At 38.2% G+C, this 18,377-nt stretch overlaps 1 protein-coding gene across 1 annotated transcript in view; it reads left to right on the forward strand.

Annotated features, from left to right (window-relative positions):
• Positions 1 to 18,377, forward strand: part of LRP1B (LDL receptor related protein 1B) — a 1,102,312-nt gene that overhangs the window by 991,735 nt on the left and 92,200 nt on the right. Inside the window, exons 69-71 of the mRNA XM_075610066.1 lie at positions 4,675 to 4,804; positions 13,325 to 13,431; positions 15,178 to 15,310. Coding sequence (XP_075466181.1) covers positions 4,675 to 4,804; positions 13,325 to 13,431; positions 15,178 to 15,310 — 370 coding nt within the window. The remainder of the gene's footprint in view (positions 1 to 4,674; positions 4,805 to 13,324; positions 13,432 to 15,177; positions 15,311 to 18,377) is intronic.

The raw sequence follows: 18,377 nt of genomic DNA on the forward strand, positions 1-18,377 counted from the left end.
GGCCTGATGTCATCACCTCCAACTTTCAATTAAGTGCAACACGAAGGAGGCGGAAAACCCCATGTTGACTACTGGCAGCCTGATTCTATCAGGGCTTACTGCCAGGAGTAGGGAATGTTAGTAGCCAAAAGTGGCATGGCTACACATATTTTTTAACGCAGGATTTAACCAAGCAATATTGAAAACAATGTTAACACATGCGTACCCAGTATTGTGTGCGTTATTTGGCATTAACGGGGATAATAACGTCTGCTACATCTTTTTAAGTTATGGTGGGTGAAAAAGGCAACAAAAAACCTCCACCGTTAGCATATAGCCAATAAAGAATATCGCTTGTGAGCATATTCACATGTCTTATACAGGTCTGCAACCCTGCCTTTCAACCATTATCACTTAGCTTACAGTGCTCCCACTGCAGCAAGGGATTCTGGGAAATGACATGCAAATGTGCACACGTGTCACATTTTGCCAGGAATTTCCATTCACATGGAGCCCATATAAGCAAATGCAATGCTGATATATGCTGTGTATATATGTATATATATTCATCACACTGGGTAAAGGAAATCATTTTAATGTATTTTTTTGTCATGGTTGAAGATTTCCTATACAAAGATTTGCATGAGTTGTAATGAAAGGTAATTTTCTTTTCAGAGATGAATATATGTTGAATTATAGTTATTCATTGTGTGACTGTTGTAACGTAAAATATTTGTAGTATGGTGAAATGAACACAGTTTTCCATTTAATTCAATACTATATGGATCGAGAGGTGCAAACTGTAGTTCTGCGTTGTGACTTTTATTAAATATACTGCACATAACATATCATTACATTCAATACATTATTACAGTGTAAATTATTGTGATTAATATTATCAAAGTTGCTGACTTTGATTGACAGACTGCTAATAAGCTGGAAAGGTAATAATTTTCTTTTTAACTTTATAACTTTGGATTTTATTGAAAGTCTAGATCAAATTCAAATATGTTTCTCTAAAAAGGCTCCAGAGATCGTTGAACTAGATTGGTAAAATTGAAATATGGGCACCTCGGTTCTTGTGTCTCAGTTCTCTGCAAATAAAGCATTGCCCTGAGCAGAATTTCTGTTTGTACTTAGCTGGGAGTTCTTTAAAATTTTCTTTATTGCCAGTTGAATAGACAAAGAGAACATGTTGTACTGACATGCAGCTGTGGTGGTAAACAGTTATGGAATAAGCCCCTTAGTAGGAGAAATAACCAGCTAGTAATGGGTGCCACCCTGCATGACATAAGTTATATATCTATAGGGCACTGAATGGGTTATATGTTCTACAATCTTAATATTACGTATTTTTATTAATTATTCTACAAATTCTGTAGGTTGATAAGTCTTATCTTGCCTGAATATAGTTGCCATTGTATACAAAGGCAAGATGCAGGCCTAACACCAGTTTGGGGTAGTGGATACAAATTAGTAATATTCTTTGCGGTAGCAGAATATTTGTTTATTTATTTATACAAATGTTTTAGCAGGAAATAAAAAAGTGAATAGAAGATCCAGGGCACTACAGATTTTTTAAAAGAAATGTATTCTTTCAGTGGCACACACGACGTTTCGAACTGCAGAGTACTTTTTCAAGTGACTGAAGTTAGCAGGAAATAATACATTGAGTTAGCGCTAGTTTTTAAGTATGTCCTGGGCACAGAGTTACTGTATGTTGACAATACATGGTTACATTAAATGAACAGGGTTATAGATTACATTTACAAACATTTCATGTACAGTTTGAGACAATAAATATTATGGTCGTATAAAATAGTTACAGACAAGATTAAAATGTGAGACAGCTGAAGTCTTTAAAGAACTGCTTGCGACTTTGAGAGTCACTGGTAGGTTATTCCAGTTGTGAGGTGCATGGTAACAGAAGGAGGAGCAACTGGATTTTTGGTGAACCTTGGAACCGTGAGCAATCTTTTGGAGTCAGATCTAAGGTGATAAGTGCTGCGTGTAGTAGGGGTGAGGAGCTTGCTCAGATAGCCGGATGGCTTGCCCAGAAAGTATTTGAAGGTAGGCAGGAGAAATGTACCTTGTGTCTGGACTGAAGGGATGGCCAATCTACTGTAGTTCTTAAAGCATTTTGCAGTGGTGTGTGTTGTACTTACATTGTAGGACAAAATGGCATATTGAGTTGTAGACGGTGTCTAGTTTGCTAAGGTGAGTTTGTGATTCTGTACCATATACTATGTTCCCATTGTCTGTAATTGACATTAGCAAATCCTAAATGGGAGTCAGGCCATATAGCCAGATATTTAAAAGTAGTGACTGGGGCTAGAGGGGTGTTAGAGTTCGTTCTGATCTGTAGCTCTATCGTTGGTAACGTTAGAAATGTAGCCTTTGTCCCAAAATAGAGTTCTAGCCCGAGAGATACATATTGGGTACCCGATAGGTAGGAGTGACACCAGTTTGAAAGCATGTTCCCCTATTCAAGAGCACTGAAGCTTCTTTAACAAGATAACATGGTCAACAGTATCAAAATCTAGGACTATGGCACAGGTAAATTGTCCCAGTCCCATTCCACACTGGATCTCATTGCAAACTTTTAAGAGGGTAGTTACCATTGAGTGGTTAGGGCGATAGCCGGATTGGAGTTGACAAAGGAAATGTGTCTTGTTATAGTAATCGCTAAATACAGTAGTTGTCGCTTAATTGAGAGTGGACACATTTTTCCATGAATGTGAATAGTATTGGGAGAAGACACATTGATCTGCAGTTGGAGACAATGTTTGTGTCCCTTCTTGAAGACTGGGAAAATTCTGGCAGTTTTTCCAGGTCTATAGGATATGATCTGATGACAAAATAGAGTTGATTAGGGAGGCAAGCGTTATGGCAATGACTGGTACATTGAGTCGTATGAACTTTGATTGCACTAGGTCAGTTCCACATTGGCTGCTTAGTTTTAGTATTAGGAGTGCCAGTGTAATCTCCTCTTCAGACACTGGGACAAATTTAAATGTTTGAGCACTTTCAGGAGGTGCTGGAGATATAGGGGTCTCCCAGGTTGAGCTTCATGTTTGTAGTTAGCGTTGCGACTTGATAGTAGGGAAGTAGCACACCCCAGAAAGTATTAATTGAATGCGTTTGCAATGTCAGTGGGATTTGTCAGGTTAGTATCATCCTTTTTGACACTAGATGGTTGTTGGTGGCTAGATGCCTGAAATACATTGTTGATGACCTTCCAGTAGTTTGCTGGATTTGATGTATTTTAACAAAGATTGTCGGAGTAATATTTGGCTTTTGCTAGTCTTTTTTGTCTTGTGCATGTATTCCGCAGGCATCTGTAGTTATCAAGATCCTTGGTAGTGCCAGTTACTTTGTGACTTTTCCACAAGACATCACTAAAATGGTAAAGCACAAGAAGGTTGGTTGTAACCCAAAGTGGGCCCCCCGTACTCTTTTTTCTGCATAGTGGGGCATGAGTACCCAGAGTTGAAAGACATCTGTTTGGAAATAAACAAGCCCAACATTGTGGTCAGGTATCAGGTTGATTCTGTACCGAGGGCAGTTGGTAAGATCAAACAGAAATTGTTGTGGGTAAAAGTTCCTAAATGTTCTAGTGAGTAAAACTTTCGGGCTTGATTGGGGTGGTTTGATTTTCATTACACAATACACTATTGCATGGTCACTGAAAATGTCAGGTAGGGTACCAGAGGATTTCATTCTGTTGGGACAAGAAGATAAGATCCAATGTAGCAAGGAATGGTTGCAAGATTTTAGGTTTGTCCGTGTGGGTTTGGCAATTAGTTCAGTTAAATGTAGTGATTTTAATTGTATCCAGATTAGTGAGTATCGTAATTTAGTGAATAGCATGTTAAGATGTAATTTGGTATTAGCTACTCATTTGCATATGCTGCATTCCAAATAATGCTGCCACACTATACTGTAACTCTACGATTAAAATTCCCTGATCTCTGCTTTACAACTGACAGTATGGCTTTAATCAACACTGTTGGTCAATAAATAGAACAGGCAATTAATGTATTGACCTTTAGTGAGTCAAGGCCAATGTTTATGTTAGTGACCAACCAGATCGTCAAGAATGGATCATCTCTCTCTTTCTCTCTCATTCTCACTCTCTCATTCTCACTCTCGCATTCTCACTCTCTCATTCTCTCTCTCTCATTCTCTCTCTCTCTCATTCTCTCTCATTCTCACTTTCTCATTCTTACTCTCTCTCTCTCTCTCTCATTCTCTCTCTCTCTCTCATTCTCTCTCTCTCTCATTCTCTCTATCATTCTCTCTCTCCTATTTTCTCTCTCTTTCCCTCTCTCTCTCTCTATCGCTCTCTCGCTCTCTTTCTCTCTCTCTTATTTTCTCTTTCTCTCTTTTCTCTTTCTCTCTAAAAATCTGCTAGTAATCCAATTGCAGCAATTCAAAATAATCCTGCAACATTTTTTAAAATGGCAAAAGAATTGCTATCTGTTGAATGGTAGATTTTGCCTTTTTCGACACATACCAGAGATTGAATCGCAAATCTCTCCTGCAAAGGATTTATTCTCTCCATTTGTTACTACTACTTGCACTCTATCATTGGGAGGATTAAAACATAGTGTCCTAGGTATTTAATTGGAAGCTTTTTAAAAGAACACATGAATATTTAATTGTGTATCTCTTCTCTTCTATTTTGGGGAACAGAGAAATTGCGAGACCGGTTGCTCCAAAGACCAGTTTCAGTGTTCCACTGGGCAGTGCATATCCGCTAAGTGGAAGTGTGATAGTCATGAAGATTGCAAATTTGGGGATGATGAAAGGAACTGTGAACCAGGTAATAAAAAGAAAAGTTATGCATTGTGCACATAAATATTTTGGCCCATATTTACTAAGCTCAGCCCTTAAGTTTTTTCCTATACCGAAAGGTGTCTAATAAAACTACATAGTACTGTAAATATGGGCATTCATCTGCTACAGCAGGGGTTATCAACTCCCAATCCTCCAGCCCCCCAACAGGTAGGTTTTATTCATATCCCTGCTTCAGCACAGGTGGCTCAATCGGTGCCTTAAGTCAAAGACTGAGCCTGTTATTGAGCCACCTGTGCTGAAGTAGGGATATCCTTAAAACCTGACTTTTTGGGGGTCTGTATGTCTGATGAAAGATCCATATAGGACCTGAAACATTGTGCACCCCACTTGTTCCTTCAAATAAATGGAAGTTATTAAGAATACTGTGAGTAGATCTTTGTCTCTCTGTGTTGGCCATACTTTCAGACTTGTCCTCACCGATAATTTCTGTTTTATTGTTACATCTGTGCAGAAATAACTGTACAATGTAGAAAAAAACAGCACTTACTGCTTTTATTTCTAATTTTGAACAGCGCCTTTCTGTTAAAAAAAAAAAAACACATTTCAGAAATGTGCTCACGGTGTTCAATCTTTTGAGGAATTTGAAAATGTAGAGAAATACATCCCCGTTAGCATTCATTATCTACTGGATGCCTCCTTTTAAAAGTTTGATCTTTGCTGACTTTTGTGTTTTTTTAAATCATGTACAGTATTTACATAGAAAATCATATAATACGTTGTTACAGTTAAAGAAAAGACTTAGAAGTTGACATGTTTCTGAAAGATAAAGGCGCTAACCCAAAATAACATGTTTTGATCTGCTTTTTTGATCAAATTATGAAGATGCGAGAAATCAGAGTGTCAAGGTCACGGTCATATAATTACATTTTACATTGTGAATTGAATAAAAATGATTATTTTTTCATTAAAACAATGAATATAATATATATTTTATTCAAAAATTGTGATTTTACTAAACTACACACGGAAAGCTGCTTACCTAAAAAGTAGTCATTGGGACCATACAGTACCTGGCAGGCATTTATCTGTTTACCATTTTACTGTTGCTGCGCATGTTATAGTCCGTGTGCTTTTTTTTTTTAAATAGTCAAAGTTAAATAACATTTTATTTTATATGCTTTTTAAAAGGCAGTCCAAGGCAAAACACATTGGGGCCCATGCTACGTGTTCATAAAAAAATTGCCGGGCAATTTAAATCGCCAGTTTTTTGAGCATTGCTATCACGGTATTCAGAAAGCCTCGATTTCCTTTGATAGCAAAATTACCAAAATGGGTGAGTAGCCGCCGCCGTGAAGATCGCCTCTCTGAAAAGGGCTTGCCCGGCGATTTCTTTTAGCTGCAGAGATAGCTGCTCAGAGAGAGCCGCCACTCCCTGTGCAAATCTCCCCCGAAATGAATGTTTTTTAATATACATTTTATTGCTAGTGTAGATGAGCAGCGGGTCTCCGGAGCAGAACGCGTTGATTTGAGGTCCGGGGACCCCCTGCTTCCAAAGATACAGGCCCCGTTATGGTTTGCGGTATATCTATGCCTTTTGTTCCCACGGTCACGTGATGCAGGACATTTAAATGCATAGTAGATACCGGCACCCCATAACGGGGTCTGTATCTCGGGAAGCAGGGGGTCCCGGACCTCAAATCAATGCGGTTCTGCTCCGGAAATCCCCTGCTCATATGCTAGTATTAAAATTTAAATTAAAGCATCTGCTACCCACAATAAACATTACAAACATAACAACACTAATGAAATAATACAAAAGGCAAGATACATACAGTAAAGGCAACTCTTATTCTAACAAAAACCAGTGGCAATTCCCCAAAAGACCCAGGTACACCCAGGTACATTCTGAATACATGCCTTAAACTTTCCTTAAACTAGCCCCAGCATTTCTGCATTGATTAATGGCCTATCAGATTAACAGCGGGGGTCCCTGGCAGTCCCATTTAAACTGAATTGGACTGCCAGGGATCCTTGCTGTGTTAATCCTATGGGTCGTTAGTCAATGCAGAAATGCCTTAAACGTGCCTCAAACTAGCCCAGAACATACCCAGCACATACCCAGCACATACCCAGAATGTAACCCGGCTAGTTTACAGCAAATGTTAGAATAAACGTTGCCTCTACTGTACAGCGCAAATTCAAACAATAATCCAAAACAGTAATTAATATAAAAACTGTACCTGGCCAGTTATAAAATAAAAACGAGAGGTATTAACCCTTAATAAACTGACTGACCCTAATCAATCTGCTGCCACTAAGGTCCACGGCTCCACAGTCGCTGATAGTAAATGAACAAAGAAGAATGACCTAGGCGCAAAAGAACCAGGGAGAGATAGAAAAAAATAGAAAAAGAACCATCATAGGGTAGTATGTCTAATAATCAGAATCGCAGTATAGGTGAAATATGCACTTACAGTAAGCTTAGTCAATATAAGCCAGGAACTCAGCTTGAAGATTTCTTGTCTCTCTGCCAGGGACTCTCTGTACTTCCAAGCAGCTGTCTTCGCAGTGCTTCACATTGGTCGCGGTGTGCCTGAGTGTATAGATTCCGTCTTACAGACGGATCCCATACAGGGATAAGGTAGGAAAAAGGAACAGCATAGCATAAAACCTTTTATTAAAACAATGGTAAAACAACCTAAATAAGTAATCAACTCACACTTTGTGAGTTGTATAAAAGCAGTTGAGAGCTTTGTATATGAGTCTCTCATACTCTATGATGAATTGGCTCCGGCTCCGAGTTCAGCAAACTCACGCAGTCACGTCCGTGTCACGTGACCTCCAGTCTCCCGAGATCTTCCCTCTGCTGCTAGAACTCAGCTCTCTGGCTCCGTGATGAAGATCAGCTTGTCAGCTTGTCTCTCTCTCTGCTAATGATCTGCTAATGATCTGCCCTACGCGTTTCTCCAATGTGACTTCATCAGGGGGCCCTGACGAAGCCACATTGGAGAAACTCGTAGGGCAGATCATTAGCAGAGAGAGAGACAAGCTGACAAGCTGATCTTCATCATGTCTGTAAGATGGAATCTATACATTCATGCACACCACAACCACTGTGAAGAACTTTGAAGACAGCTGCAAGGAAGTACAGAGAGTCCCTGGCAGAGATACAAGAAATCTTCAAGCTGAGTTCCTGATCCCAGAGTGAATAAAAGGCTTATATTGACTAAGCTTACTGCAAGTGCATATCTCACCTATACTGCGATTCTGATTATTAGACATACTACCCTATGATGGTTCTTTTTCTCTTTTTTTCTTTCTCTCCCTGGTTCTTTTGCGCCTAGGTCATTCTTCTTTATAACAACACTAATACCCACCTCCTCTACCCTTAAAGTGATGTCACATCCTTTTGAACTAATGTAACCTATCACATGGTACAGCAACCAATGGGATTGTCTTCAATCCCATTGGCTGTAATGCCATGCGGTTTTAAGGACGTAACGTGCCTCCATTGGAGATGACATCACATCCTTAAAAAAAAATGAAGTGGGCATATGATACAGCGTACAATCAGATTGGAGCGGTACCATCTGACCATAAAATGTGACGTCACAGGCCCTATATAAAGGCCTGCACTCCTCATTTTAAACCAAGAGCTCGTTGGGTCAACATCCATTGGATTTACCATGGGGCTTGTGGATTAACAGATGAAGATTGAAGATTAAAGAAAAGATAGAAATAATACAGAAGAAGATAGAAGATAAAAGAAAGAAGAATTTTGTTACCTGTTCCTGGATTTTCAAGGTGCATGGCGTTGGGTTGACTTTGATGAGGTTGCGGTACGAGAGCTTGCAGAAACGCCGGGATTCGGAGGGTCAACGCTTCTAAAGGTAAGAAAAATATTGAATGTATCTAAATGTCTTTTTTTCAGGTTTTTTATTGTATTTTTTTCTTTTTATGATTTTCATTGTCCACTGACTGATAATGTATTAATCTGTGCCCGTTTCGGGTACAGATAAATATAGTGACAGCTAAAGCATTTTTTGGCAAATGCTTTTATTTTTATTGATTGATGTTTTTTCTTTTTTTGTTTATTGTTTGACTTAAATTGTTTGTAATTTGGATGGCTTGTTTTTTTTTTTTCATTTGACGATTATTTAGCATTTTTAATTATTTGTTTTGTTGGCTACTGGTTTTAATTGATGTGTTGCCTAGTAGTTTTATTAATTAATTGATTTGTTGGCAAGTGGTTTAAATTCATTAATTGTTTTGTTTAACATGAATTAATTTCTTTGTTGGTTAGTGCTTTTATTTATTAAGTTGATTGGTTGGCTAGTGCTTTTATTTATTTAATTGGTTGGCTAGTGATTTTATTTTTTGAATTGGGGTTATTTGTTGCTTGTGTATATCTTTTATTATTGTGTATTTTTGGCCTTCATGCTTTTTTATTAGGGTGACCATTGACTTCTATAGTGGCTTATCATACCCATATTATATGCGTATGATGTACCACTATGCCAATCAATGGGTACATGGTGGGTATAGTGGGCCCAGGGTGGGTGGTTAGGTCTCCCGGGTGGGTAGCGGGGGAGAGTGGGTTTACCCCTTAATTACTATAGCGGTTATTAACTGCTAAGGGGATTAAGGAGTTAGGGGCCATTAGATTGTATTTTTTTTGTATTCTTTCTGGCAACGGAGGTCATGAACCTCGAGTATGCTGATGAGTATGCCCTTCATGATGGCAGAGGGAAGTAGAAATTTGTATTTATTTTATTTATTCTGTCTGGCTAATGTTTGATTTTATAATGGGCAAATGAGCTATTATTCATATTGGGATAATAGTTATTTGGCCCATTACTGTACTGTATGTGTTGGGGGGTATTTATTTCAATGTATTGCAAAAACTGTTGCCACAGGATTGGTACTGCAGGCCAGCGGGGACCCGCTGGGGACCTCCTGAGGGCCCCCAGACACACGCTGGGATAACCTGAGGACCCTCGGACACCTGCGGCCTTTGGTATCAACCATGTGGGGGTAGAGGAGGTGGGTATTAGTGTTTATTGTGGGTAGTAGGGGTGGGTGAAGGGGATATTTGGCCCTTGATGGGTAGCGGGAGAGGTTAACCCTTTCATTGCCTTAGCGGTTATCCGCTAAGTTAATGAAGTTGCCTGTAAATGCATTTTAATTGCATGAGATTCATGATGGGGTCTCCGGTGCTGATATTAATGGGTATCAGCTCTGGAAAACCCTGGCATCAATCCAAAGCAGAAAAAAAGCATTTTTTTCCCCCAAAGTCCTCTCTCGCCACTGCTCAGCAGGTTCTCACCACCTTCATGCCAACTTTTCCTTGCGTGAGAATTTTGGGAGAAACTCACCATTCTAGAGGATAAGTTAATCACGGTTACTAGAATTGCACGAGTTTCAGAACCTGCCGATAAGTGGCTTATCGCCTCACTCAGCGATTTTTTATTTTTTTTGAAGGCTCAAAATTTGTACATTTCATTCTTTTATCGCCCACTTATCGATGCTTACAGAAGCGTCGTAGGCATTTTGGCCGATTCATGTTCGATAAGTGGCTTATGAACGCTTAGAGCATAGGCCCCATTGTCTTATATGCCTCCTCCATTCATTTAAATAAATCTGAAATATTCCTGATCAAGGGAAAGATAGCTATTGAAAAGGAGCCAGAGCTCTCAAGGTCCAAATGTGCAAGCTTGTAATTACAGTATAAGTAACAATCCATGGTGCTTTGTGGGGGAACAAATCTGCTGAATTTATTTATACCTGTATTCTAATGACATTTGCCTTCCTAAAATATCAGTCTTTCAAAAAACCCAGCTCTTTATAACATTACACTACAATTACAATACAGGAAATGTAATAATACAGAGGGGATAGGTCCATCAAGACATAAATGTAACATTAGAAGAATGGAAACAAAAACATAAAGGCCAACGCATCATACAAAATGACACAACATATAGTGCAAAACCTCAGTGCTTATCTTCTCATGCAAAAGGGTCATTTAGTTAAACCCTTTGGCCAAAAGTTTATAAGCCTACAGCCATTTCACGGCACACCCAATCTGCAGGTCCTAACACTACTTGGCACAATTCTCATGTACCTCTCTTTTCTGCTGGAGGGAGAAAGACCATACTGGGTCTGTGATACACAGGAACATGATAAAAACTGCTAATTGGAAAGTGGGGCAGGGCGAGCTTTAAACCACGGGGAGGAGGGGCCACACCTCCAAACAACAACAGCTGCGTAACCCATCAAGCTCCAGAATCCCAAAACCCACCCTCACATCACACAGCATATATATATATATTAGTTTAAAAAAGCAGTGCTATTAGAAGAATGGAGTCCCTGTCCAGGGACAGTAGGAGTGCATTTTAGTGCATTGGTTTAGTGAATTCTGGTCATCCAGGACAATCTAAATGTTTCATTGAACACCTGCATTTTAGATGGGTTTTGAGGTTGTGGTTATAATATCAATTGTTTAAACCAAAACAAGGGCTCCAGCACACACTGATTAATAGAGAAAATGAAAGAGTCACGGAATAAGCCAAAAATGTAAGAGCGGTAATAATAGAACAATAGGGATCACACAAATATGGAAATGCTACACGACAATAAATGCGGAATATATGGATCTTAAAAAGGGGAGGGGGGGAAAAACACTAAAGGAAAAACTGCAAACAAATAAACATAGAATAAGACAATAGGGGAGGGTAAGAGGGGCAACGTTTCAGGGTAACAACCCTTTCCTGAGGCCCGTTCCCTTGGGTCCAACGGAACCACAAGGTACTTCCCTTAACCCTAACCCCCCCCCCCCCTACAAGACACAAAGTATCCAAATAAGTGCTGTCTATAATTGTTTATACAATATCAATTGTTAGTCCAACTAAAAAAGGTATCACTTAATATTGAAATACTCATTTACTCTGCACTATCACAACTGGACTAACATGGCTATTTCTACATAATTCATGAAGTTAGAGGGAGAAGTTGCTTTGTGGACATTAAGAGTCAGGGAGTCCCAGATGTAAAGTAGGGTGCAGTGTGTGAAAATTGCTATAGGCATGAGAGCTGTAGTGATAAAGAAGGCAAGCCTGAGCAGAGTGTATAGAGTGAGTGGTAAAGTTGAGATATAGGGAGAGCAGGGGAGTGGAGATCCTTGAAAGAGAATGAAGAGTTTACAACGGAGCCAACAAAGATTTTTTCAGGAAGAGAGAAGCAGCTACTATCAAGAGGAGAGTGAGGTTATTCTTGCAGCAGTATTGTGACTAGATTGAAGGATAGAAACATTTGAGGCAAGGAGGCCAGTAAAGAGAAGGTCGCAGTAGTCCAGATGGTAGAAAATAAGGGTGTGCATTAACATTTTAGTAGTAGCAAAAGACAGACAGGGTCATATTTTAGCAATATTACAGAGAGATTATACTATGGAGAGTACAGTTGTGTGTCATCTGCATACAGGTGATACTTCAAGCCAAATGAATGAATAAGCGCACCACAGGACGGTGTATAGAGAGAAAAGAGGAGAGCTCCCAGAACTAAGGATTGAGATATACCAACAGATAGCTCAACAGGGGAAGAAGATGAATTAGCAATAAATACACTAAAGGATCAATGAGAACGGTAGGAAGAAAGTAAGGAGAGGGCTTTGTCCTGAACACCAGGGGAGAATGTAAAGGTGAAGAGGGTGTCCAACACTATCGAAGGCAGCATAGAGGTTAAGTAGAATGGGAATGAAGTAATGTCCTTGGGATTTAGCAATGTTGGGATTGTTTGTGACTGTGGTGAGTGCTGTTTCAGTAGAATGAGCCAACCTGATTGAAAGAAAGCATGCAGGGAGATACAAGCTGTTTAGAGGCAAAAGGCAGGAAAGAGACATGTTTATGAATAACTATAGAGAGCCCTGTTGTAAATAGTTCCAAGCACAGAAATTACTGCACATGGACCAAGTCTAATACATATGATATAAGTAATACCATACAGCAAAATAAGGAACATTGCAGAATGTTCAATAAACTACTTTTATTAGGACCTTGGAAAAAGTTTCTGTTAGAAAATTAACTATAAAATTATTACTTTAGAAAAATATATTTCAAAACAAAAACTGTTGGATAATATCACTGCAAAATATATGATGCAACATGGTAAATTTAATGTAAAAGCAATTATTAAAACATATTTTTCAGAAAAGGTACATAGGACTGCAACTTTATAGGCCAATTCATAACTGTAACCATATATTTAAAACGAGATAAATATATTACATGTAGATAATACCACCACAAGATGTTATAGACATTGGAACCTTTTTAGAATTGTACTAAAAGGCTTTCATGTTTGGTCTTTCCATTGTATTATACTCTTGTAATATTCATATCTACACTCATCAGTTAATCTTTCTTTGCACAACTGATACAGAAAAATAGTTTTATTTATTTTTATTGTTGTCTCTTTACAAGTGCATGCTTTGTTTGCATTAAATGGATTATGGACTATTGTATGTTTACTATTGTTCTCTTCCTAACAGCATCACCAACATGTTCTTCAAGTGAATATGCGTGTACTCATGGAGGATGTATTTCTGCATATTTGAGGTGTAATGGCGAAAATGACTGTGCTGACGGCTCGGATGAGGTAAATAGCCAGTGTATGTTTGTCATTTAAGGTTTTGCAAAATGAAGTTGTAAGTATAATGTGACAAAGCTAGTCTATTTATAGCTGAGAGATGTAATGTTGCTAACTGCAGTGCAGGAGATGGACCTGCAGGACAGAGGTAGGGAGTATAGTAACTGATCCGTGACCTGGGATCTGGTGCCTAGACAAGCAAGAATTGTCAGGTCCGGTTCCGGGATCGTGGGCAGGGTGTGGCAGCATAGTCGGGGTCACAGTTCCAAGTTGAGGGCAAGTAAGAGGCCAACGGGGTCCAAGTTCTAGCATAGGTTCTGGTGAACATTTATAGGCCTAGGCTAGGTGCAGATAATTACCAGTTCAAAGAGGAAGCTAACTTCCAGTTTCAGCGGCCATGTTTGTGCACCCGGCAAAGTAAGAATAGCATTCATAGCGTCCAAAGTAAGAAAAGCGTCCACCAGTCGACTCCTCACAAGAGCTTAGCTTTAGTGCCCTATAAGATTGACGAAATGGCTGAAATGTTTTTAAATCAGTCATTTAATGAAAACCCCCCACTTATATTATTATTACTCAGTTGCAAGTGGGAAAAATGAGCCAAAGGAAGAGAAAATAATTTACCATAATGCAGACTGAGGGCCCTATGCAGAGAGCAGCGCTAAAATAAATTGGAGATGTTAATAAAATGTACCTGTAATGGCGTGATTTTATCTCCATATGCAGAAAGGCCCGAAAACTGCATTTAAAATCATGTGTGAATATGGAGAGTTTCAACCGGCGAGATGCGCGCTGGGGAAACATGTTTGAAAAAAAACGCGTTTTTTTTTCTTCTTTTCCCTCTCGCTGGTGAGCTCCAGCTTCCTGCCAACTTTTTTTGGCGGAGCAAATTGTAAAATTTCTCTCCATTTTAATGGCGCGAACAGCCACTAGATGGCGATCGCGCCTTTCTGAATTCGGATATTTTTTCAGCTGGCAAGATGTAGGTTCTCGCCAGGCGCGCGGCGAGATTTTCAAATATAAAAAAAAAATGTCGCTTTTTCCGTTACCCGGCATTTTCTCCTGTTTTCTACGCAAATTTCACCAAAAAATGGCGACATTTACAATAGCGCAGCTCTCTGCATAGGGCCCTGAGTGTCAAATTAAAACCATAAACTTGATTAGGTCGTGACTTGTGTATTAACCACTATACTACAGTACCTCTTTTACTTTATCATTAAACTTTTGTTAGCCATTCGATCCAGTAGAAGATATGACTATGAGAACAAGAACACATTACTCCAACACAATACTCCAAACTTTTTAATCTTATTACCTAGTGGTATCCTTCCCAACAGAGACAGCTGTTTGTGACACATATAGTTACCTCTTGAAGAAAACATATACACACTGAAACCACTGTGCATAAACTGATTTAACATATGCAATTTTAATATTAAAAATAACAAAGCATTTTGAAATTGGTTTGCTACAATGGAACTCAAAGAGGGTTATTCATTAAATGTAATGAATAACCCCCATAATCTTAATAATCTCACTCACTCACAATCCCCATAAATTCTTCACAATATATATTAAGCACAACGCTAAATGGTAAAGGATAAGGAAGGAAGTTGTGTTAACTTCATAAGTGTTTGCTACTTGAAGAGCGCTGATTATTTTCTGATTTTAGGAGACTGGTGATTTGCGCTCCGTAATTTAGGTGTGTATTATGCAAAAGCTCAATGTGACATTCATGATGCTCTTTTCCTTACACAGATAGATTGTGTGACAGAATGCAAAGAGGATCAATTTCGATGCAGAAATAAGGCCTATTGCATCCCAGTTAGATGGCTTTGTGATGGAATTCATGATTGTGTGGATGGTAGTGATGAAGAGAATTGTGACAAAGGTTAGAAATGTTTCTATTTGATTCCTCCACAATTCTCTCTCTCTCTATTGTATTTCATTTGTGTTAAATGCTCTAATAAGTTAACAGTACCCAAGTGTACTCTAAGGTTGATGAAGTGAATGCTTTGGGACCTTAGCACGCATTGCTGCAACTAATCTTTAGCTGCTTAATTCAAGGGACTTTGTTAGCAAATGCTATTTGACACAAAAGATTTTCTGTGCTATATAATTGATTTATTTCTCATAAATTGCCATGCTGAATCTGTTCTCACTTGATGTGTCACTACAGTATATGTATATCCTTTAATCAATTAAAAAGATTCTCTCGGCAAAAGAAAATGTAAAATGTCAACAGCACAAATGCACTTGCGAAAAATTCAGAATATAGCGCTGATCAGTTCTCTTTTTGTTATTAATGCATTAGTCCCAAAATTCAGAAATGTCATGATTTAATTTCTTGAGGCAAAAGTAAAAACCATGTATTGTGTATTGCGTTTATCAGCAGAGAACATTTTTACAAATAGATCTGATTTCATCTTGGAAAAAACATTTAATTTTTTATTTAGCACAGAAAAGATCTAAAAAATTACTACTTACAAGGACAGAAGATCTCCCCAGAGAATATAACTGTATTATTGAGGAATGATAACAAGGAAATTAAATTGTGAAAAGGGCAAATATATTTGAAAAATGTTTAGAAAAATCCTATGTTTCAAAAAAGTCAACTACAGTAATACAATTGTACATACAGAATAGACACAGTCCCACTAAGAAGCCACCAAAATTGCTAATTGCCTTTGCTATCAATTTTCCATCCTGATCATTACAGATTCCTAACTAACCGTGTTGCTAAACTTTAAAGGGCAAAAATGTTCTCATAAATCAAACATTTCCACCATCAATTCACTCTTTCACCAACAAATTTGAGCTCAGTTATAGTTAATAAAGTGATTTACCAACCATTTCAATATGTAATTGAAGATAGAAATGGAAGGAGAGGGGGATAGATATATTTATCAGTAGTGTACAATTGACTCTTATACCTCCTCAAAAACCCCGTTATACAACATGTGGAGAGATAACCGTGAGCTCAACTGAGTTACCTGGGAAATATACTCATTAAAATCAAATTCAAATTAGGTTGTTTCCCAGCTATCTATGTCTCCCTCGCTCTTCTAAAAGTCCTATATAAGGGTCTGGATGGGAGTTAGCACATTAAAGGAAATTGAAATACACATTGACTCAATGCTTGGAAAATTACTTGCAAACTCTAACCTATTCTAAACTGACCCCCCAAAAAAGTGCATCTGAAAAGGGGGCAAATTTCACATGCTTTGCAAACTCATGCGAAAACCTCCCTAGTGGAAGTATGGTTGATATCTTCAGTACTTTTTTTTTATTTTTTATATAATATTGTTATAATAAAAACGTCACAGGGCATTTTTAAGCCCTTTTTTGGGACTTTCTTGAAACTGTTTTATGACTCGGTATGATAACAAATGTTTCTGATGTGATGTAAAAACATGGCACATATATTTATGGAAATGAAGTTTTCACACGGTTCCTCTTTTAATAGATAGACATTCAGACAGATACCAAGACATTTTCATCCATTACTAAACTAATATTCACATATTGTTAACATGCACAATAACTTGTTTCACTTCAAATTTCATTTATTTTATTTAAGTGTCAACATGTATTAAATAACCATGCCCATAATCACCACTGTTATGGAAACATTGCAATCTTTCATCTGTCCTATGATATAATTATCATTTGAGGTCAATTGTATATCTTTGGATCTGGTGAAGAAACAAGATTTAACAAACATTGGCCAATATTTACTGAGCAGTGGTAAGCTTATATCACATTACTTCCCATTCAAGTGAATGGGTGGTAAAGTGCCTTATAGCTTAGCTTTAGCACTACTTAGTAAATTTACCCATTATTCATTTACAGGAATAATACCCGAACGTACATTTTTTTTTTTACAAAGGTATATTCGGCCTATGTTTATTTTTATATCAGGTGGTCTTGCTGTTATATATTTCTATTTTCAGTGTTCTAGTGTGGGTAATAATTTGCATACTTTGGCCCCTGCCAAAAACCTAGGTAATTCTAAACAAGTGAAAATTGGCTAATAACCTAATATAAGTCAAAAAGTGACTTGCATGGCAGTGCACCAACATTTTAGTTTTTCATTTCAAGAGTGGTACATGATAGGAACAGTCTCCCAGCATATGCAGGCAAGCAAAGGGGGGTTTAGAGACCCTTTAATAAGGAAACAAGGGGATAATGCAATACTGTTATCAAATTGGATCCAGGGTTTTTATTAAACTGTATGTAAAATGTGCATTATAAGTGATTGCTAGATTATTTAATATCAAATGTTATGTGACAAGTAGTCATATGATAACTACTTTTTCATTTTCACGCTCTAATAAATGGTGTGTGCGCAGAAACAACAAGCATTAACGAAATAGTAATATAGATACATGTATACATAAAAGCAAAAAAGAAATACAGCGCCAATAAGAAAGATGATTAGATGTGCAAAATTAATAGAATGTAATTCTAATTTTGACCCTCAATGGGACACCCCTGTTGGGGAGGAGAGAAGGGAAGAAAGGGGTACGGAAGAATAGGGAAACAGGGAGGGAAAGGGAGATTGGGAAAGGGAGGGGAGGGAAGAGGGAGAGAAAAAAAACACAACAAGGGGGTAAAAACACGGGGGAAGGAAAGGGGGGATGGGGTAGGAAAGGCAGGTCCAGATGGACAAAACCACCTATGGCTGTGCTTTAGTGTGACCCAAGAGAATACAAACAAAACAAACTGCAATTAGACAACAAACTGGAAACACAAAAAACAATAAATAGTGAACAAATGGAGGGAAAACAGGGTGGGCAGAATGGGAAGACAGAAACACAAGGAAAACAAATATGTCACACGTAAATATAGAAAGAAAAAAAAAGTATGGATAAAAACACTGGAGCATCCATGCAGTTTTCTACAGGAACAAACACCTTCCTCGAAAATCTATGAAACAAAAGAGGAAAGTGCAGACT

This window comes from Ascaphus truei, chromosome 7 (assembly GCF_040206685.1).
Source record: "Ascaphus truei isolate aAscTru1 chromosome 7, aAscTru1.hap1, whole genome shotgun sequence".
NCBI lineage: Eukaryota > Metazoa > Chordata > Amphibia > Anura > Ascaphidae > Ascaphus > Ascaphus truei.